At 39.8% G+C, this 23,718-nt stretch overlaps 1 protein-coding gene across 6 annotated transcripts in view; it reads right to left on the reverse strand.

Annotated features, from left to right (window-relative positions):
- UBE2H (ubiquitin-conjugating enzyme E2H) overlaps nt 1–23,718 on the reverse strand; it is a 126,649-nt gene that overhangs the window by 43,215 nt on the left and 59,716 nt on the right. For 5 of the 6 annotated variants that reach the window (XM_011939591.1, XM_011939590.1, XM_011939589.1 and 2 more), the window contains 2 exons: nt 8,179–8,255; nt 6,538–6,612 (listed from right to left, as the gene is read on the reverse strand). In XM_011939591.1, the coding sequence (XP_011794981.1) occupies nt 6,538–6,612; nt 8,179–8,255 (152 nt within the window). Of the gene's footprint in view, nt 1–6,537; nt 6,613–8,162; nt 8,256–23,718 lie in introns of all 6 variants that reach the window. The other variant, XM_011939592.1, reaches the window with a different exon arrangement.

Below are 23,718 nucleotides of genomic sequence, written 5' to 3' on the forward strand. Positions count from 1 at the left end.
CCATTCTCCTGCCTCAGCCTCCTGAGTAGCTGGGACTACAGGCGCCCGCCACCACGCCCGGCTAATGTTTCGTATTTTTTAGTAGAGATGGGGTTTCACTGTATTAGTCAGGATGGTCTTGATCTTCTGACCTCATGATCCGCCCGCCTCGGCCTCCCAAAGTGCTGGGATTACAGGCTTGAACCACCACGCCCGGCCAGCTCAGAGTATTTTAACTATTGTTTTGCCATGACTTTTTCATTTTGTCTCCATTTACTCAAATGGGTTTAGCAAGTTCTTGCTTCATGCCACTGACATCAAATACTCTTTTTTTTTTTTTTAATTTTTTTTATTTCTTGAGACCAGTTTCACTGTCGTCCAGGCTGGAGTGCAGTGACGCTATCTCAACTCACTGCAACCTCTGCCTCCTGGGTTCAAGTGATTCTTTCACCTCAGCCTCCCAAGTAGCTGGAACGAAAGGTACACATCACCATGCCCAGCTAATTTTTGTATCTTTTTTAGAGATGGGGTTTCTCCATATTGCTCAGGCTGGTCTCGAGCCCCTTGGCTCCAGTGATGTGCCCGCTTCAGCCTCCCCAAAGTGCTGGGATTACGGCCTGAACCACTGTGCCTGGCCTCACATCAAGTTCTATGGCAGCACGAGCTTGCTGCTTTTGTACCTGACCATTCTACCAGCGCTCAGCAAACCATTCAGCAGTTCCTCCAGAATCCTGTTCTCAACTCATTTATCTTACCTTCCCAACCCTGCTATCATCAAACTGCAACCCAGATGCAATGCATACAGCCTGCTCCTAGTAGAGGGTCCTCCTCACTGAAAATACATAGATACAGTTTGGTAGCATTTCACAAATTGGTTTCTAAACTTGTTACCTGGATCTTATAACACAGTTTTCTATTTTTTAAGAAGTATAAATGATGACAGGGTTCCTAGGCTGCTCTTAAAGTTATTTACAAAAGATTCTAAAATATTCTATAGTTCTATCTGAAATTAGGATACAATTCTGTTAATAGTAGCCAATAATCATTTAAATGTAAGACAAAATGACAACGTCTTATTTTATCTGGAATGCTAGTGTTTAAGTAAAGTAGGTATGATATGAAGGAGAATATAATAGATCCAGAAGATAACTTCTGGATGTTGCAAGATGTTTAGCAGCTAGAAGCCCTGAATTTAATTATATATATATACACACACATACAATTTATACATACACACACATATATACACATAGTGTATATATACGTATATATGTATATATGTGTATGTATATATACACACACTTTTTTTTTTTTTTTTTTTGAGACAGAGTCTCGCTCTGTTGCCCAGGCTGGAGTGCAGTAGCACAATCTTGGTTCACTGCAGGCTTCGCCTCCCGGGTTCATGCCATTCTCCTGCCTCAGCCTCCTGAGCAGCTGGGACTACAGGCAAACTGCCACCATGCCCGGCTAATTTTTTGAATTTTTAGTAGAGACGGGTTTTCACCGTGTTAGCTAGGATGGTCTCAATCTCCTGATGTCATGATCCACCTGCCTTGGCCTCCCAAAGTGTTGGGATTACAGGCGTGAGCCACCACGCCCGGCCTTGTATCTTTTATTAGAAGACTTTTATATTTTTTCTCCTTGGCTTAGGCTTGTCAAAAGTATTCCCATTATGATTTATAAACTCTAAAGAGGGGCCTTTTTCGGTTTATATGAAGAGATAAATGGAACGAGGGAAGGGGGAAGTGGAAGAGTCAGGCAGGAAAGAAAAAGGTGAGAAGTACTTGAGGTAACCACCCAAGAGAAGAGAAAAAGGGGAAAGAAAGAAGTGAAGAAAGTTGTGTGTAAAGACAGTATCTGAGATGGACTAAACTCTAAACTTTAAGCAGGAAACAAAGGAAGGAAAACTGTGTGTGCACTTACACACACACATAATTTAAATTTAAAGGAAAAAAGAAGGGAGGCTGCTGGGAAACACGTGGGTCAGGCAGGTCCTAAGCAAGCTACCGGGGGGAATTCTGGCCGAGCTTGATGGCTTTCTAAAGCAAAAGATAGCAAAGTGTAGACTCAGACAATGATGCAGATAGGACAGTCAAAAGACATTTGCAATATGTTTAAAAATACTTACTTTTATAATAAAAGCAAACATTGTAGACTATTTGGAAATTACAGAATAGTATGTTTTTAGTTTCCTTTAACTGAACAGCTATGGATAACATCAATAGTTTGGCATTCAAATGTGAAATGCATGGGAAAACATTAGAGTTGCATTATATAAAAAAAATTTTCCTGTGCATTCCTTCGAAGAGGGTGTTAAAACATGAGTAATGGCCGTAAAACATTTTATTCACTAAGATGTACTATCACTTAGCTACTTTATCACAGACTGGGTCATTTAGGTTGCTTCTGACTTTTAGGTATTATAACACTAAAATTCACATATTCTTTTGACAGTGCACATTTCTAAATTTTTTTTAGATAATTTTAAATTTTTTAAATAAAAATATTTGAAGGATATAAAATATTTACCAAGCAATACATAGTGGTAGACTGGTTATATCATAATACCTTTGCCAATACTATTTTATCTGCCAGTTTGACAAATCATATACTGTACTATCGTTTTAATTTGCATTCTTTTGGATTAGACATAAAACCATTTTGCATCCTCTTTTTTTTTATTAAAAATTACACTATATTACCCTCTTCTATGAGATCATTCATCTTTATTTCACCCACACTGTAACTGCAAGTCTGTTTAGTGAAAGCTTTCACTTAAATAGCTGAGCGCAAGTATCAAAGGCTAAAAACTGTGAACCTGGAGAAGTGTGAGCTATGGCAGTCTCTGCAGCAACTTCTTTGCATAAAACAAAATCTTCATGAACTGGGGATTACTTGGGTTCTGAATGAGTATCTCTAAAGTCCTCATGCACACCTCAACAACTCTGAAGCTTTTGTGAAGACAATCTTTCTTGTAGAAACTTATTTCTTCCTTACACTCTATCTTCTAAATTGAGGTGCTGACTCACACCTCTCCTAAAAAACAATGGAACCATGCCATTAAAGTACACGTAGTATTTTATTTATGTTCCTCTTCTCTCCTAACCAGTAAAGATCTTCTACAGCCTTCCTCATGTCCAGCAGGATGCCAGGTACTCTGAGTTTTAATATACTGGTCATATCAAACATGCAGAGTCCATTTAATTCTAGTATCTCATTTTCTAGAAGAGGAAACAATGGTTCAGCTGAGTATCTCGCTCATGGTCAAGGAGAACCAGGGCCAGAACTTCTGTCCTGATAACCAGTCCACTGACCAATCACACTCTCCTAACTCCTATACAGTAACACCCAGCAGCATTGCTAAGCACTCTAAGAACTAATGTTTCTGAATGAAAAATATAAAAGTCTGAATTTTCAAGTAAATCAGACAGAAAAAGATTAAAATATGATTCATTTCAAAGCAGTCTCTCTGGAAAACTATGCAAATATTCAGCGATGTTATAGTTGATTAAAGGAGTTTTATAATTACTCTTTCAAAGTGCCTAGAGGGCCAGTTTTATACCCCAATTGATATTACTCGTTTTTCCATTCACCTTATTCTTTGGGCTTAAATGACTGTTAGTCATTTCAAAAATTCATATCCAGCTTCAAAGCATCAATATTTGCCATCATTTATGATATTCAAACAGAAGTAAAATTCCAAAAAAAAGAGCTCAAAGTGTTTGAAACAATAATGGCATTGTAAGAGTAAGTTCATAACCTCCTAAGGTGTCTTTTCTTTCCAAAAAGTAGCTATGCCACTATTTAGAATACCCAACTCATTTGCAGATGCAAATTGTTTTAAAGGGACATCTCATGCAATCATGGAACTACTGAGAGCCTTCTAAAACTATATTTGGAGAGTGTCCCAAAGATAAGCATATCACATTATACTGAATGTATATTTAAATATTCAGAGAGAAATGTCTTAAAGAGCATATGCCAGAATGTAAATAATGACACCCTTTAAGGGATAAGATTATGAGACATTTTGATTTTTCTTTACTTTGGCTTACAGATTTTCTTACATTACTCTAATGGATATGGGTCATTTATACAATTAAAATATACATCCATACGCAAACACACAAAATAGAACAAAGTACACAGACACTGCAAAATTCCAAGATCCAAGCATTAAAGATGTTTGATCTAAATTTGCACAGTTGATTGTTTAAAAGTTCAAAATTTGGCTCAGGAAGAACAGTACACCTACCCAGATACAACAGGTGCAAGATTTAAAAAGAATGTTGAGATTGGGTTTATCTTACCTCCTCGCCCTTCTGTATAATTTTATACCTATCTACGCAACTCAAAAAGGAATCCTTGCCTTTTCTAAGTGAGCCACAATCTTTCGGAATGCTTAAAGCACATCTCAACAGTAATTACATTGTTGATGACCTGAAAATGGGTCACCCTCACAACTGACTGAAACTCTCTTATGCAACCTTCCTCTGGAGGAAACAAGAACAGCTTGTACAAATATTTCAGCTAAATCTACTTCCCTAAGAGAAGATGATACACATTTGTAGGCATTATCAAGTCTTGAAAGGACACAGAAAGGCAAAAGAAAAAATTATGAAGAAGTTAAATTAGCTGAGTCATTTGTCCAAACCAAATTTCATATTGCATCATTAATTTAAGAAAGCGTGCAGGCTTTTTGTGTCATTAGTTAACAAATAAGCAACACCTAAAGTTTAGACATTATTAACTAGAAAGTTATGATGAGATAATCATATTACCTAGGAAAATACATTAAGATAGGTCTGAGAAATAACTACATTTCTACAGGATGTGAAATTGCATTTCTGTAAGTTCACTGTTAGTTTCAACAAGCTCTACTGTTTCCTTTCTGACTAGGAATGTGCGGTTAACAAAACCAGACTTAGCATGCCAGTTTTTAGCCTTTAGGTAAGTAGGTATTTATGAAATATATCTGAATGAACTTTCATGGTTTGGACTTCTATAAAGGCTTTAAATTCATATCACTAAACAGCATAAGAGTTTTAAATGGCTGAATAGACAGAAACACCCTAAAGTTAGAAGATGAATAAACTGGGGACAGGGAACCACCAACACAACAGAAAAGCCCTCTCAAAAGGAGAGGGTGTAAAGGCGTATACATTTCTACACCTATACAGGTGCTAAGTCAGATGTGCTCGGGGGTTTTCTCAAAGGCTCAACACCTCACAGCTCCAGTCCCACTTTACCATTCACAATGCTGAAACTTAGAGGCCCCTGTAGCAAGAAATAAATTTCTGATTCAATTGGTTAGGAGTAGGGGTGTAGTGGGGGGGTGGTCTAGACTCCAAGAGATCGGGCATTACTTCTTAAGACAGCCCACAGCAGCTGGGCGCAGTAGCTCACGCCTGTAATCCCTGCACTTTGGGAGGCTGAGGTGGGTGGATCACGAGGTCAGGAGATCGAGACCATGCTGGCTAACATGGTGAAACCCCGTCTCTACTAAAAATACAAAAAATTAGCTGGGTATGGTGAGGGGTACCTGTAGTCCCAGCTACTCGGGACGCTGAAGCAGGAGAATGGTATGAACCCGGGAGGCAGAGCTTGCAGTGAGCTGAGGTCGTGCCACTCACTCCAGCCCGGACGACAGAGCAAGACTCTGTCTCAAAAAAAAAAAAAAGGAAAAAAAAAGACAGCCGACAGCCCACAGCAGTAGCAAAATGTTTGAATTCTGGCAATTCTGAACATGAGGCTTAGTCTGTCAGAGAATGCTCAATATATTACAATTTTATTGTTCTTACTTAAAATTGGTCAATATTTTATAATACTTTAAAGACATGTATAAAGTGAAGCAAAAAAAGAAAAGTTGGTTTAAATTAACTAAATTACTACCACTCTACAGTCTCCAAATATTTAAAGGTGTCAACCTTCAATCAGATAGATCTGTCACTGAGTGCCTCAATGGGGGTGACAGGTAAATACCATCACCCATTAAGGTAAAGGGAGATGAAGGTGAGGAGAAAGTACCTCTTTGTACAACTCCACTGAGGTTTCTATTCTTTCTTCTGCTGTTTAGGGGGGTGAAAAGACTGGAGGTGGGAAGACTACAAAGGGTCATTTAATTGTAAGGTACCCAGCGTTGGACTGAACAAAAAAGCAAAGTAGGATCTAGGGAGGATTTCTGAAAATGATAGGATTAAAACACATATTATATAACATTCATTCTTGCAATCTGGCATTCAAAATTAGACTTAGGATATGTTTATTATTTTCCTGCTAACAGCTTAAAGGACAGTGGGGCCTGAAAGCTGGTTTAATCTGACACTGAAAGACAAAAATCTAAAGTAATGGTCATTATAATTATGCAAAGGGTATATTTAAATGTCTTCTAACACACTATAGAAGTTCCCCCCAGAAGTCACTGATTAATTAACCAAAGCCAAAAAAGGAAAAATTCAATTAGATAGCCATTTCTGGAATTATCTCCCCTGAAATGCAGGATTTTTTTCCCCTTAGATTTCAAAACTCTCTCAGGAGAAAAACCAAGTAGTCACATACCTATAGATGGAGATTTGAAAGGGTATTTATCAGGTAGGTCCACTCTAACTTTCCATACTCCGCCTTCATATGGTGCTGAAATAAAAGTAAAAATGTTCATCAGAACTGCGTCTCCAAATTAGAAATAAATCTGAGTGTAAATTAAACATTATCCCCTAATCTTCTGAAAACCTTCCAAATTAATTCCTTCAAGAGTCAGGGATCTATTACAATCAGTAGGTGCATCATATTCAGATTAAGATACTTTTCTTGGGAAGATCCAGAGTTAAAAAATAAACAGATTCATTCTCTCCTGCAATTTACTTGATTCTTCCAAAGTACTAAACACTATTAAATTATTTGGTAAGTAATACCCATGTTACTTTCCCTCGTATCTCAATAAACCCCATATTCATCCCCCCTCCAAGGACAAAAAGAAAACAACAAAAAACATTTCCTGGAAACCATCCACGTGGCCATCCATAACAAAACCCAGAATTTACAACTCATGTCTAGTACTGTCACACAGAGATAAAGAGAAAACTACAGTTGGCCCTCTATATCTGCAGGTTCCACACTCCTGTATTCAACCAATCACAGATAAAAAATATTCAAGAAAAAAATCCAAACAATAATAAAAAACAATACAATTAAAAATAACACCAGGCCGGGCGCGGTGGCTCAAGCCTGTAATCCCAGCACTTTGGGAGGCCGAGACGGGCGGATCACGAGGTCAGGAGATCGAGACCATCCTGGCTAACACGGTGAAACCCCGTCTCTACTAAAAATACAAAAACTAGCCGGGCGAGGTGGCGGGCGCCTGTAGTCCCAGCTACTCGGGAGGCTGAGGCAGGAGAATGGCGTAAACCCAGGAGGCGGAGCTTGCAGTGAGCCGAGATCTGGCCACTGCACTCCAGTCCGGGCGACAGAGTGAGACTCTGCCTCAAAAAATAAATAAATAAATAAATAAATAAATAAAAATAAAAATAACACCAAAAAAAATACAAAAAAGGCCAAGTGTGGTGGCTCACACTTTAATCCCAGCACTTTGGGAGGCCGAGGTGGGTGGATCACCTGAGGTTAGGAGTTCAAGACCAGCCTGGCCAACATGGTGAAACCCTGTCTGTACTAAAATACAAAAATGAGCTGGGCACCTGTAGTACCAGCTACTTGGGAGGCTGAGGCAGGAGAATTGCTTGAATCCAGGAAGTGGAGGTTGCAGTGAGCCACAATCGTGCCACTGCACTCCAGTCTGGGTGACAAGAGTACGACTCCTTCACTTAAAAAATAAATAAAATATAGTATAACAACTATTTACATAACATTTGTATTGTGTTAGGTATTACAAGTAATCTAGAGATAATTTAAAGGACACGGGAGGATGTGTGTAGGTTACATGCAAATTCTATGTCATCTTATGTAGGAACTTGAGCATCTGTGAATTTTGGTATGAGGTGGTCCTGGAACCAATCCCCTGCAGATATCAAGGGACGACTATATTATAAAGTAATTGTGATAAGAGAAATATTTCCTCACTGGTTCCAGAGTCCAACTAAACTTGCTTTTCAGAAACTATGCATGCTACCATCTGTCTCTGATATTCTATTAAGAAATAGAGTAAAAGATTGTAATAGAAGAACACATACCAACACATGTACTTACTTCCTTGTGGTCCATAAAACTTCACTACAAATTCATTGAGTCCTCCCAGGATCGTAACCTCATGTTTACTCTCAATGCTAAGGTGGATGGTAAAGGAAATTACACAGGCTTTACAGTACCTGGCAGAATTACCAATAACACCCCCAGGATATGCCACTTAAAGTGTTACCAAAATTTGGCAGGACATTGATAAAATATACATAATAATTCTGGTAGTTTAGGAGGCTATATACTCTTGTGAGAAGAATACACATGAGCTTTGGATTCAGAGACAGCTGTTCAAATCCCAGGACTGCCATTTACTGAGTTTTTGAGCCTAGCCAAAATAATGTCAATTTATTCCCTGAGTCTTTGTTTTCTCTTTGCAAATTGGGAAAACAGCATTTCACAGGATTTTTGTGAGGATTAGACAGGTTAAACATGTAAAATGTGTAAGACTGCATTTTGCCTACATACATAAAAAACTGGCCAGATGCAGCAGCTCATGCCTGTAATCCCAACACTTTAGGAGGCAGAGGCGGGTGGATCACCTGAGATCAGGAGTTCGAGACAAGCCTGGCCAATATGGCGAAACCCCATCTCTACTAAAAAATACAAAAATTATCCAGGCATGGTGGTGCATGCCTGTAGTCCCAGCTACTCAGGAAGCTGTGGCAGGACTGCTTGAACTTGGGAGGCGGAGGTTGCAGTGAGCCAAGATGGCACCACTGCACTCCAGCCTGGGTGATAGGGTAAGACTCAGTCTCAAAAATAAAATAAAAAATATACAAGAAAAATACGTGCTTAATTTTAGCTTTTCTCTCCCTTTCTACCCTCTCCTCCTCAATCTATCCCTAATGAGCCTGTCATATCAACCCAGTATTCCCTTTAGTCAAATTCAAATGTTCACCAAAATACAAATTTCCCTACACTGGAAATGCTATGCTCCTAAAACAAGGGATTTACTAAAGAGAGGTCCTACAATTGTCTCCTTGGCTTATGGAATAATCAACACAGTTAATGATACAACCTTGCCACAAGCAGTACTGCCAAACGCAAAAGACCAACAAAACAAAAAAAATGTTTTTCAGATCTCATCCAGAGCATTTGTTTTTACCGCCCCCAAAACTCCACCTTCTTCAGACTTGCCTCAAGGTTTGGTATGCTTCAGGGCTCTAATCACAGAGGGGTAACATGGCTGTACTCCCTTCCTCTAAAACTTACCTACCCCTGAGATCCTTGCCCCTTTAAGGTGCTAAGATTCAATTCTAGAAACCAAATTAATCCATATTAGAAGAGAGGACTACTGGTTTAAAATCTGTTCTATGTATCTGCTTTGTGGTAAAATCCAAAAATGATTCTCTCAGTAGGAATTTTAGGTGACAGAGGCTTTGGGAAGCTCTCAAATCCCACTGTAACATTAAAAAGCAAAACATGATAAACCGGTCTCATATTTCTCCATCGGCAGTGCAAATTATATACTGTTACACAAAATAGAAACATTTAAAAAGTTTTAATAATCTCATAAATATTTTTAAAGATCCAAAATTAAATATTTGGCACTCCAAGACTGTGTCCAACGGGACACAGAACTGACTGCAAGAGGCCAGGTGTAATTCTGGTAAAGTCCTTGCTCAAGAGCCCTGAATAGTATCCACAAGAGGTATGTAAATAAGATAGTTCAGTCTAGGCTAATTTGATCTAATTCTTTTCTAAATGATAACTAACTACCTTTGAAACATGCACACTGAAAGGATTCAATACTGTCCACATAGGAAAATTGGCTTTATTTCTTGCTTGGTCAAATGACACATGCGGCCGGGCGCGGTGGCTCAAGCCTGTAATCCTAGCACTTTGGGAGGCCGAGACGGGCGGATCATGAGGTCAGGAGATCGAGACCATCCTGGCTAACACAGTGAAACCCCGTTTCTACTAAAAAATACAAAAAACTAGCCGGGTGAGGTAGCGGGCGCCTGTAGTCCCAGCTACTCAGGAGGCTGAAGCAGGAGAATGGTGTAAACCCAGGAGGCAGAGCTTGCAGTGAGCTGAGATCCGGCCACTGCACTCTAGCCTGGGCCACAGAGCGAGACTCCGTCTCAAAAAAAAAAAAAAAAATGACACATGCATGCCTACTCTGACCAGTCACCCTCTGACATCCTGCAAAATATTCCAAAGTTAAAGTTAATGTAATAAGTAAAAGTATAACATGCTTAAAATTTTTAAAGTTTTTTAAAAAAGCATCCTTGTGTCAGGTTAAAAAAAAAAAAAAGCAAATCCAGTTAAAATAAAATTAAATATCAATAATACAGTCCTTAAAGAAAACAGACATGGAAAACACTTCTATACTGTAAAAGACAAAGGACAAACTGGGAAGACAAAAACGTGGATTTTTAAAATAAGTTACTACAAAGCAGTAAGAAAAAAATACAAATACCCCAACAAAGAAAAGGCCAGAACATCCAAGTCAAGAAAACTGAAATGGGTAAAACTGAAGTATAAAAAAGTCCAACTCATTAAAGAAGTTTAAAAAGATACTTTTTCATTATAAACAATGGAAACAACAGAAGAGCTGGATAAAATCCAGTGTCAGTGGACTATGAATTAGTACTTCTGAGGACAAATCCAGCACTCTATTCCAAAACTTAAAATGAATTTACTCTTCTATTCACATTTCACTTATATGAAGTTATTTTTTAAAAATAGTCAGACACTGCTGGTGGGAGTGTGATATGGTTTCACCCACTTTGAAAAACTGCTGGCAGTACTAAACCTGCACATATGCATACCCTATGCCTGTCAGTGCTACTCTCGGAGATACGCCCAATACATATGGATAGTTACATTCACCGAAACCCATGTTTAAGAATGTTCACAGGACTATTTGTAACATCCAAAAATTGGAGACAATCCAAATGTTCATCAACGGCAAAAAGAATAAGCTGTAGTATGTCACCCAAAAGAAAATTACAAAGCATTAAAAAAGAAAAATAGACTGGGCACAGTGGCTCACACCTGTACTCCCAGCAGTTTGCGGGGCCAAGGCAGGCGGATCACTTGAGATCAGGAGTTTGAGACCAGCCTGGCCAACATTGGTGAAACCCTGTCTCTACCAAAAATATAAAAATTAGCTGGGCATGGTGGCGGGTGCCTGTAGTCCCAGCTATTCAGGAGGCTGAAACAGGAGAATCACTTGAATCCAGAAGGCAGAAGTTGCAGTGAGCTGAGATTCCACCACTGTACTCCAGCCTGGGCAACAGAATGAGACTCCGTCTCACAAAAATGTAACTTAAAAAAAAAAAAAAGAAAAAAGAATGAATTTGATACACATAAATGTATGGGTTTTACAGATTTCATCAATGAATTACAGAAATAATTTCTCTACAAAAATTAGCCAGGTGTGGTGGTGTGTACCTATAATCCCAGCAACTCGGGAGGCTGAAGCAGGAGAATCACTTGAATCCAGGAGGCAGAGGTTGCAGTGAGCTGAAATTGCACCACTGCAGTCCAGCCTGGGTGACAGAGTGTGACTCTGTCTTGAAAAAATAAATTAAAAAAAAGAATAACAATTTCTGTACTTTTTGTATATATGTTATTCTTTAATAAAAAGTTTACAGAAATACATGTTTCTGATAAATCTGCGTATATGTTTACTGGAATATTTGAAGTTTAAAAATGGAAACAGTCTAAATATTTATTAATAAGAAACTGGTTCAATGAATTACTGTTACTTTTTTTTTTTTTTTTTTTTGAGCTAGAGTCTTACTCTGTCATTCAGGTTGGAGTACAGTAGCATGATCATGGCTCACTGCAGTCTCTACCTCCCAGTGATCCTCCCACCTCTACTTCCCCCTAGCTGGGACTATAGCGGGTACCATCACACCAAGCTAATTTTTTTTAGTTTTTGTAGAGACAGGGTCTCTCTCTTTGCCCACGCTGGTCTTGAACTCCTGGGCTCAAGTGATCCTCCCACCTCGGCTTCCCATAGTGTTGGGATTATAGGCATGAGCCACCATGCCTAGCCAGGTGAAATGACTTATAAGCCATTTATACAATAGGTGGCTGGCTGCACTGGCTCATACCTATAATTCCAGCACTTTGGAAGGCCTAAGGCAGGAGGATTGTTTGAGCCTAGGAGTTTGAGGCTGCAATAAGTTGATTGTACCACTCCACTCCAGCCTGAAAGACAGAGTGAGAACTTCTCTTAAAAAAAAAAGAAAAAGCCAAAAAACACAAACTATATGCAGTAGGCTACTAGTAATGTCTACTAGGGCCCTCTCCAACCAGAGCTCCACTAATGTATGTGGTGTCTGTTCAACTTGGGTATCCAGAAGTCAACTGAATTTAGTTGTACAAAGATATTCCAGCCCTTAAAACTGACAAGGATAATGAAAGAATGGAGTAGTGCAGAAGATTAAACGACTTTAACAAAAGAAGTCTTAAACTAATTTTATAACATAAAAATCCACAGATGCAGCATTCTCCATCGATAAGAACTAATTTGCTATGAATGACACTGATCTACAACAATTACTTTTAATCGTTTAAAATCACGAATTGTCCTCGTGGATGTCACTTCTGAGAAAACTGAAGATACCTTTTCTATCCTTTACCTGGATGTGATAAAACGAGGTTCCTTCCATTTTGTGGTTTGTTTGGAATTTAGTCCAAACTTACATCTATTTTATAAAGAAGATTCTCCAAGCCTTCTCTTTCCCATGATCCCCAGTACAGCGCACATGCCAGATACAATGGGATTGTTTTTATATATCACATCATAAAGAGTTCTCATAGTCTACCTCATATGAAAACCCAAAAGCAAACTGAACTAAATCTTTAAAACTTTTACCAAACTGGTAAAATGAGAAGCTATGCTAACTTTATGCTGCCTTGGAATGGTACAGACACTAAATGAGATAGAAAAAAGAATTCAGGTTTAGTCTAAAGAAAAACACTGCATTAAAAATAAGTCATTCCATCACCACTGAATGAATGACTTGCCACAAAAAATATAATAATTACTTCTCTGCTGTTACCACGTGTATTTATGGGAGAGACCACGAGTTTCTTTCTCCTCTCTGCTGCAAAGTCAAGGGCAAGGAAGGCAGTAAGAAGGCAGGTTAAAATGACAAAAATAATGATCTATTTCTGGACGTGCTGGTCAGGCTGGGAGACTGGTGGGACTCACTAGAAGATTCCTCATTACTTTCTCTGTTTCACAGTTTAAAAATACAAAATATCCTTCATACACTGTTCTGGTAAAAGTCATTAAATAAACCCATAAATCACATTTTATACTCACCTTTTTTGATATTATTCACAAATACTGCTTTATACCCACTTAGCATTTAACTATTAAGGTGTATCAACATTTTGTGTAGAATAATGATTAACATTCCCAAGAACCCAAGTCCATTTCACTTTTTGAAGTGCCACCACTCACACTATTTTCCCTGAAATGACATTATGATTACACAATCTAATATTTAAAGGCAAATGCCAAACTGTCAAGAGATAAATGACATTCTTGGCAAAATTTGTCTATCAGAGTTTTACAAGTGATTTTTATCCAGTTCTGAAACTTTCCAGAAAGGAAGCCAAAGGCGAAGTCTGGGCCTTAGGATTGACAATAACAGGTCAAGGACCAAGGATTCAGGGACCATTCAGAGACCTAAACTTACTGATAACGTGTTCATAAAATAAAAGGGTGCCCTCCCTGAGCTGTGTGGAAGGGAACGAGGCCCTAGCATAAAGAATGTGCTTCTGTCAGAGGGCAGAAGCAAGCCATGTGGATTTCTGTGTTCAGACCCACCTGTTTCCCACTCTCCTGGAGAAGAATCACACTAGGAAAGCTGAAGAAACTTGGCAACTTTCACTACCTGGTTTGGTTTTTTTTCCTTTTTTTTTTTGGTAAAAAAAAGATATGTCTGTTAATCCATTACTATGTAAGTATCACAAAAACAGTGCTTTGGGGGGATATGTTTACAAGGAATCCTTCTCTTTTAGAGACATAAATGGAAATATTTACTAATAAAAATGTATCTAGGATTTGCTAGTGTGAGTAGGAGAGGTATAGAAAAACAGTAGTGGGCTGGCAGTGTTAATGATTGAATCCCACGTTAATGATCGAATCCCACGTTAATGATCGAGTCCCAGTGGCACATGGTAATTTGTTACACTGTTCTTGCTATTTTTAAGTTTTCCATAATACAGTAAAAGTTCTTTAAAAACCTAATAACATAGTTATCATCAAAAGTTTAGCTTTGTAGAGACATAAAGCTTAGCTACTAGAGCTAAGAACAAGAACTAGAACTAGAATTTAGCTACTAGAGCTCTCTTGAACTTTTTTTTTTTTTTTTTTTGAGATGGAGTCTTGCTCTGTCACCCAGGCTGAAGAGCAGTGGCACGATCTCAGCTCACCATAATCTCTGCCTCGCAGGTTCAAGTGATTCTGCTTCAGTCTCCCACGTAGCTGGGATTACAGGTGCGCACCACCACGCCTGGCTAATTTTTGTATTTTTAGTACAGACAGGGTTTCACCATGTTGGTCAGGGTGGTCTTGAACTCCTGACCTCATGATCCACCCACCTCAGCCTCCCAAAGTGTTGGGATTACAGGCGTGAGCCACCACACCCAGCCAAAGGTGATACTATTAATGAGGCCCGTGCCCGGCCTCTCTTGAACATTTATGAAACAATCTAAGTTTTCCTGAAATATAACAGTCTGAAGAAGACAAAAAATAGCAAGTGATCCAGTATTTAAGAAAGCAAAGACTGGCTGGGCATGGTGGCTCACGCCTGTAATCCCAGCACTCTGGGAGGCCGAAGCAGGTGGATCACCTGAGGTCGGGAGTTTGAGACCAGCCTGACTAGCACGGAGAAACCTCGTCTCTACTAAAAATACAAAATTAGCCAGGCATTGTGGCACATGCCTGTAATCCCAGCTACTCGGGAGGCGGAGGTTATGGTGAGTCGAGACCACGCCATTGCATTCCAGCCTGGGCAACAAGAGTGAAACTCCATCTCAAAAAACAAACAAAACCAAAAACCAAAAAAACAGAGACTTTACATTGAAAGAGAAGCATACTCTGCCAAGACAGTAAATCAACAGCTAACATTCTGAAGGAAACAAGTTCAAGTGGCTTCATAAGGATGATGTCTATGAAAAATTCAATCACATAGAAGAAAGACAAGCATGTGTCTGTATATCCATGACAAACAGCCTCTGGGCAACATCCTAACCAAAGATATACTCTTAAACTACAAGGAAAAATGGTCATATCCAATAGAAAGGCTCCTAACTGAAATAAGAAGCTGAAAAAATTTTAAGGGTTTTTAATGTTCTTCAAATGAAGAGGGGGAAGCCTTTTATTCAAAAGAGAAATTGAATGGCAGAAATAAAAGCTATTCAGAAAATGAGCACATCTTGGGAAAGGTTTGCTAAGTAAAGAGAAAAAAAAAAGTAGCATAGAGAAAAGACAATGGGAAGTGGCTTCTATCAGTGATGAAATCCATAGGTATAAAGAATTAGGGACCATTGCAGTGGCTCACGCCTGCCATCCTCGCACTTTAGGAGGGATTGTTTGTGGGAGGATTGTTTGAGCCCAGGAGTTAGAGACCAGCCTGGGCAACATAGCAAGACCCTGTCTTTTTTTTTTAAGACGGAGTCTGGCTCTGTCACCCAGGCTGGAGCACAGTGGCCAGATCTTGGCTCACTGCAACCTCCGCCTCCCAGGTTCAAGCCATTCTCCTGCCTCAGCCTCCTGAGTAGCTGGGATTACAGAAGTGCGCCACCATGCTTGGCTAATTTTTGTATTTTTAGTAGAGATGGAGTTTCACCACATTGGCCAGGCTGGTCTTGAACTCCTGATCTCAAGTGATCCGCTCATGTCAGCCTCCCAAAATGCTAGGATTATAGGCTTGAGCCACCATGCTCAGCCACAAAAACTACTCTTACACAGAGACTGCCTTCCGGAAGTTTGAAGTCTAGCAAGCGAACACGAGATCTGTTCATTAACAAGTACAGAAAGAGTTTGCATAAAGTACTACTATAGCTTAGAGTAGAAGAGATTTCTTCCAGCCCGGAGGGAGGGATAGGGATGGTCTGCTTTGGAAGGCAAGGATTTACAAAATGTCCTAAACAGAGTGTGATTTGGACACGTCGAGGTGGGAGAAGGAATTTAATGCAAAGATTTAGTATAGGACTGATTCGGGAAAATGAGAACAATACATTTTTATTTTAATGACTGGACCCCAGGGAATACTAGAAAGTAGGCCAAGACCAGATTACGGAGGGCTCCGAAGTGTGTATTTTATCTGGCAAACAGGGAAACAGTATTCCATGCACAGTGCATCTACCTATGCTTTACAAAGATAACCCAACTGTGGTGTGTAGGAGTGGCTGAAGGTGGGAATAAACAAAGTTAAAGCAAAAGAGTAGAAAAGAAATATTCAAGGCCTCAACTAAGGTAACAGCCACAGGAATTATGGGACATTAAACAGAGCCCTCACGGGCCTTTACAGCTGAATAGACTTGGCAGAGCCAGTAGAAAGCTCCAACGCTGCTACAGTGTCTAATTTTCATGAGAAATCAAAAACTTGGATCTCCAAATCAATCTTCTAATTTCTAAATCAAGCTCTAAATTTCTAAGTGTAAACAAAGCATATGTGCTCTAATGTCTCCCTCTCAATGAGGCCTTCAGGGATATCCTATTTACAACCACATACTCCTAACATTCCCACCATGCAATATACTATATATTTTACTTATATCTCCTACTGCAGTGCAAGCTCCGTAAGAGCAGGAATTGTTTATTTTGTTCACAGAAGAGTACCCAGCAAATAGTAGACTATAAATGAACATGAGACCAGGTGTAGTGGCTCACACCTATAATCCCAGCACTTTGGGAAGCAAGGGAAGAAAGATCGCTTGAGGCCAGGAGTCTGAGACCAGCCTGGGCAACATTAACAAAATCCAGTCTCTACAAAAATAAAATTTTTAAACATTAGCCAGGCACGGCAGTACATGCTTATAGCCCTAGCTAGTCGGGAGGCTGACAGGGGAGGACCACATGAGCCCAGGAGTCAAGTTAGAGACCAGCGTGGGCAACATAGTGAGACCCCCATCTCTACAAAAAATACCAAAAAATTAGCTGGGCAGGGTGGTACAAGCCTGTAGTCCCAGCTACTCTGGAGGCTGAGGCAGGAGGATTGCTGGAGCCCAAGAGTTTGAGGCTGTAGCAGGCTATGATGACACTACTGAACTCCAGCCTGGGCGACAAAGATAGACTCTGTCGCTTAAAAATAAATAAATTTAAATAAATTTAAAAATAAGATGAACACATGAATGAAGTTGTCAGTCTGAGACCTTAATACAATTTTAGCCTCTCAGACAGATGAAGTGATTTTATATATATATTATATATATATATTTTTTTAAAGACGGAGTTTCGTTCTTGTGCCCAGGCTAGAGTGCAATGGTGTGGTCTCGGCTTACTGCAACCTCCGTCTCCCAGGTTCAAGCGATTCTCCTGCCTCAGCCTCCCAAGTAGCAGGGATTACAGGCGCCTGCCACCACGCATGGCTAATTTTTGTATTTTTGTATTTCATCATGTTGGCCAGGCTGGTCTTGAACTCCTGACCTCAGGCGATCCGCCCGCCTCGGCCTCCCAAAATACTGCAATTACACAACCTCCGCCTCCCGGGTTCAAGTGATTCTCCTGCCTCAGCCTCCCAAGTAGCTGGGATTACAGGCACACACCACCATGCCCAGCTAATTTTTTGTATTTTTAGTAGAGATGGGGTTTCACCATGTTGGATAGGCTGGTCTCGAACTCCTGAGCTCAGGTGATCCACCGACCTCAGCCTCCCAAAGTGCTAGGATTACAGGCCTGAGCCACCGTGCCTGGCCCATCCCCATCATTTTTTTAACTTCTTTTCTCAAAGCACATCCTACTTCTATGGAAAGACTGACACTCACTGTCAAATAACTATCAGCTAGTCAAGCATTCAGTTTAAAATCTGCAAACTTGGATTGAACTGCAGAGAATAAAGTCCTACAAGGTTCTCAAGACATGAGACACTTCAGAGACATTAACAGGTCCACAATGAAATTCCAAATCTAGAAAAATTGTTTTGAAGACTTTTTGGAAAACTTTTAGAAGGTAGGACCTTAAAAGACATCTGGTACTTAATCAAAATCCACTTTTTCTGCTCTCAGGAAATTATAAAATAATTAGACAACAAAAATCTTTCCTGGTTAACTGTAGGCCTGGAGGCAAACAATGAGCTGTGCATCTGACATGCTGTGCAGAAGTCCCAAGTGGCATTTAGTTATGGCTGTCGCAGTCTCTAGCACCTGTCACATGGGGGCTATGACATGAAGGGAAGCACAGGTGGAGGACCTAGACCTGCAAATTCTAAGGGTGGAGGGGAAACAAAACCATTGTGCACATGAGAAAAACATGCAGGAAGAACTTTGTCATTCCAAAGGCAGAACCTACCTAATCACAGGAGGCTGGCAAGACAAGGAAAACAAATCACAAGCTTAAAAATGACAAGAGCAACTCACTTTGAAAACTTCCAAGTCATAGGCAACATATAATTTCCCCATAAATGACACAAAGACATACAAATAATCAGGTGGCCCTCTGCAAAATCCTAATGAAAACATCTATTTATCTTCCCCCCAATTCCCCCTCCCCAAAATATCTATTTAAAAACATCCTACTAAGCCGGACACAGTGGCTCACGCCTGTAATCCCGGCACTTTGGGAGGCCGAGGCAGGTGGATCATGAGGTCAGGAGATCGAGACCATCCTGGCTAACACGGTGAAACTCCATCTCTACTAAAAATACAAAAAAATTAGCCGGGCGCCTGTAGTCCCAGCTACTCAGGAGGCTGAGCCAGGAGAACGGCATGAACCCGGGAGGTGGAGCTTGCAGTGAGGCGAGATCGCGCCACTGCACTCCAGCCTGGGCGACAAAGCAAGACTCTGTCTCAAAAACAACAACAAAAAAATCCTACTTCCCCTTTTGGGCTGTATGTGTCTTTGCTACACCACCCAGAGTGTTCAACACAAAGCAACTTCTCAATAAAAAGCTAAATTTAATATGACTTTATGGAGTATCTATGTAGTGCCTTTGGTATTCAAGTTCCCAGTGTTCCTTGAAAAATCTTGGCCGGGCGTTGTGGCTCACGCCTGTAATTCCAGCACTCTGGGAGTCGAGGCAGGTGGATCACCTGAGGTTAGGAGTTCAAGACCAGCCTCCAACGTGGCAAAACCCTGTCTCTACTAAAAAATACAAAAAATTAGCTGGATGTGGTGGCGGGGCACCTGTAATCCCAGCTACTCCGGAGGCTGAGGCAGGAGAATCACTCGAATCTTAAGAGGCAGATGTTGCAGTGAGCCGAGATCACACTACTGCACTCCAGGCTGGGTGACAGAGTGAGACTCCGTCTCAAAAAAAAAAAAAAAAAAAAAACTTTAAGAACACTGCTTCCATTTTTCATTTTATTTTCATTGTATTTATTTATTTACTGATTGACTGAAACAGTATCTCACTCTGTTGCCCAGGCTGGAGTCCAGTGGCGAGATCTTGACTCAGCTCACTGCAGCCTCGACCCTCCCAGGTTCAAACGATCCTCCCACCTCAGCCACCCCGGTAGCTGGGATTACAGGCACACATCAGCGCTTCAGGCTCATTTTTTAGTTCTTGTATAGATGAGGTCTCCTTATGTTGCCCAGACTAGTCTCAAACTACTGGTCTCAAGTGATCCTTCTACCTCAGGCTCCCAAAGTGCTGGGATTATAGGTGTGAGTCACCTTGGCTGGCCCTTTTATTTTCCATTTTAAATATAGTTTTTACTCTGACTTGACATATAGACTGCAATGCTACTCAATGAAGATAGCATTTAGCTAAGTCAGTGCATAAAAATCTCTACTCACAGACATTTTATTCAGGCATAAATGAATCATTCACAGTAAGCAGTTAAATTTTACGAGGAAATTTTTTTTTTGGCATTCTTCATAGTGACAAATAGTTAACTTGTAGAGTGGTAGGTGATAATTAATAAATACCAAGCTGTGGTACCCATTCAGCAGATAAAGATGATCAAAGTGTGAATAATGGATCATAAAAAATAAGCAGGAAGAGATGCTAGATATGCCATCACCCTCTTCCTCTTACATTATATTCAGCACACCCCAAAGTTATGGAGCCACTTACTCGAAGACCCAGTCCACAAACCAGACCATGCCTCATCTTCCTTTCCTTCCCTATACTGGCTAATTACCAGTTAATGTCTCTAGAGATTGATTCCCTATCTTAATGACTTCTATAATATAGTATCAAGAAAATTCTTAAAATTCAAATATAAATACCTATGAATCCATAGGAAAAAGGAAAAGGTAACACATATGCATATATAAACAATAAGTTTGCTCTTATAAACAGGTTAGAACCTCCTAGTCTAAAGCTCTAATCATAGCCCGCTCGATCTCTAGTTATCTTGCATAACATGAGTGGCTGACCCCTGCTGCTCCCTTTACTACTTCAAGTTCATTAGGCATAACAGGCGTCAAATATTAAGTGGCACTAATATCAATTTAACCTTGATTTCATAAAACTTTAAAAGGGGAAGAGAACATTAGAGTTCGGACTTTTTTAGTAGAGACGGGGTTTCACCGTGTTAGCCAGGATGGTCTTGATCTCCTGACCTCATGATCCGCCCATCTTGGCCTCCCAAAGTGCTGTGATTACAGGCTTGAGCCACCGCGCCCGGCCTAGAGTTCGGACTTTTTAAAGCAATACACGCAAAAAGAAAGTAACAGGTTCAAAATTACTGTCAAGGTTTTATTCTGAAAAAAGCAAAACTACATATGGATACACTAGACAGAATGCTAAATGCAATCTACACGCAGAGAACTCTGCGTTCCAAAACAAATAAATATGCCTTTATTCAACTGGGCCCAGCTTCCATTGTCCCTTTGGAAGATTTATGAGAGGCAGTACCCATTATCTGTTGGAAGTTTGATAAAAACTTGCATAAACAGTGTTTTAAAAAATCAAAAAGTAATCTAAAGAGATATGGAAAAATAGCAGTGTCTTCTTGATTGAAATTCTGCTTAAAAACTATACAGAAGTGTAGTTAATAGAAAAATACCTTATTTGATAATATGTTCAAATAGCTATTATAAGCTGTCTGTATTTATTATCTTTATTAACATTTAGGATGGAAGAAATGGGATTAAAAACTTTCAAAAGAAACCAGAATGCTGTTTTTTTAAAAAGTCCATAGTAAAAGCAAAAGAAATGAATTATTTTACGGAAAAGAACTGCTTTAAAGAAACACCCTACCATAAGAAAATCACATCAATATGAGTAAATAAGCAAGAAAACCCTGGAAAGTCAAGGGAGGTGAAAGTAGACTGTATCTAGGTGTGCGATGTTACAAGAGTCGTAGAGTTATTTTCAGCATCATACTACTAACAGGTGATAGATCTCAGAGAAGAAGCCACCCTGCCATGTTAGCAAAACTGCTAGCTCAAGACCAACAGAAATGATTAACACACAGTTAAGAAATTATCTGTCAGGTACAATTAGGACATATGGAAGTGATAAATAAACAGTATGGAAACCAACCTAATCACTTAAGTAGAAGTTTGAGATTTAAATATGCATCAACAATAAGAATAAAGGCTGTATTGTTACGAAGTATGAGAAGGAAATTAAAAATCAAGTTTCTCACAAGAAGTAGTACTTCCTAAATAATTGAATAATATGAAAAAAATCAAGCTATTTAGCAAAACAACAGAAAACAAACCTAGACACATACACAACAGTGGATGTATGTATAGTAAGAAAACTTGACATTGAAAAGGTGACAAAACTATTGAGTTTCCTTCTCTTGTGTTTGCATCACGGAGACAAGTAGAACTGATAGGTTCAGGTGCCACCATGTGAGATGTGCTGGTGCTGCAATCAGAGGGCACAGTGCAGAGGAGAGTCCCTCCTGAAAGACACGAGAGCACCTTCAATACAACCAAATAACCTCATCAGATCAAGTGTTGGCCCGTTTTTCTTCTTGTCTTTTAGATCAGGCCCGTTTTTCTTCTTGTCTTTCAGATCAGGCCCGTTTTTCTTCTTGTCTTTCAGATCAGGCCCGTTTTTCTTCTTGTCTTTCAGATCAGGCCTGTTTTTCTTCTTGTCTTTCAGATCAGGCCCGTTTTTCTTCTTGTCTTTCAGATCAGGCCCGTTTTTCTTCTTGTCTTTTAAAAACATGACTGGGGCTTAAAATAGCCTTTCCACCCCACAACTTCTAGTCCCACTGCCTAGATACTACCACTGCCTATGCACTTTCCATAGACATGTTTATATACACACACATCCACGTCATCACATACACAAAGACATGTAGGTACAAACTGTTCTGCAAATACCTCTGCCCATGCATCCATGGAGGGTATGTTTGAGGACATACAGATTTAAACTCCTTTTTCTAGTGCTTGCATAATGTCCATATACCATAATTTACCTATCCATAATTTCATATCCATTAGTGAATAGGAAGGCTGTTGTCTGTTTTGTTGTTGTTGTTGTTTTTTGCTATTAGTTACAATAAACATCCCAGTACATGTCTGTTGGTATATTTTTTCAAGTATCTGTTTGCAATTTCTAGAAGTGGAACTTCTATTCAAAGGGCTGTATCCCTAATTTTGATACATAATGCCTAAACATCCTTCAAAAAGGTTGCACCCAGTTACTTTCTAACTACCATCACATGAGCAGACCTGTTTCCCTCATGCTCTCACCAATACTGGTATTAAAGCTTTTATAGTAAAACAAAGTTCACCTTTAAACACCACCTCAATTGCCAAATGCAGCTCAAACTGCCCAGCGCTTTTTTTCTCTCAGGCTGTTCACCAATCCAATAGAGCCCTGGCTAGGTGACCCACGGGGAAAAGCATGCTTTTCACAAGGATTCACTCTACTGACCTTCCTTCTTGCTTCTCTAACACAACATGTGCATGTGCTCAGGATTCATAAACAAAAACTTACTAAGATATGAAGCACCTTTCATCAACTATCTCAAAGAGAAGGCTCATCAATTAAATCTCACTTAACCTGTGAGACAGGTTAACTCCAGAACCTGATCAGAAAAATACTAAAAATAAGGACAGAGTTTACTCTGATACAGCACCTCGTAATCAAATAACAAGGAGTAGTATTTTACCTACACCTCAAACACTTAAAAAGTATTTGTACTTCTAAATCTATGCCCAAATAGGGCTGGATGCCATGGCTCACGCCTGTAATTCCGGCACTTTCGAAGGCCAAGGCAGGTGGATTACTTGAGGTGAGGAGTACGAGACTAGCCTAGCCAACATGGCAAAACCCCATCTCTACTAAAAATACAAAAACTAGCCAGGTGTGGTGGCACACAACTGTAATCCCAGCTACTTGGGAGGCTGAGGCAGGAGAATCGCTTGAAAATGGAAAGTGGAGACTGCAGTGACCCGAAATCACATCACTGCACTCCAGGCTGGGCGACAAAGTGATTTTA

This window comes from Colobus angolensis, unplaced genomic scaffold, assembly GCF_000951035.1.
Source record: "Colobus angolensis palliatus isolate OR3802 unplaced genomic scaffold, Cang.pa_1.0 Scaffold182, whole genome shotgun sequence".
In the NCBI taxonomy this organism is placed as follows: Eukaryota; Metazoa; Chordata; class Mammalia; order Primates; family Cercopithecidae; genus Colobus; species Colobus angolensis.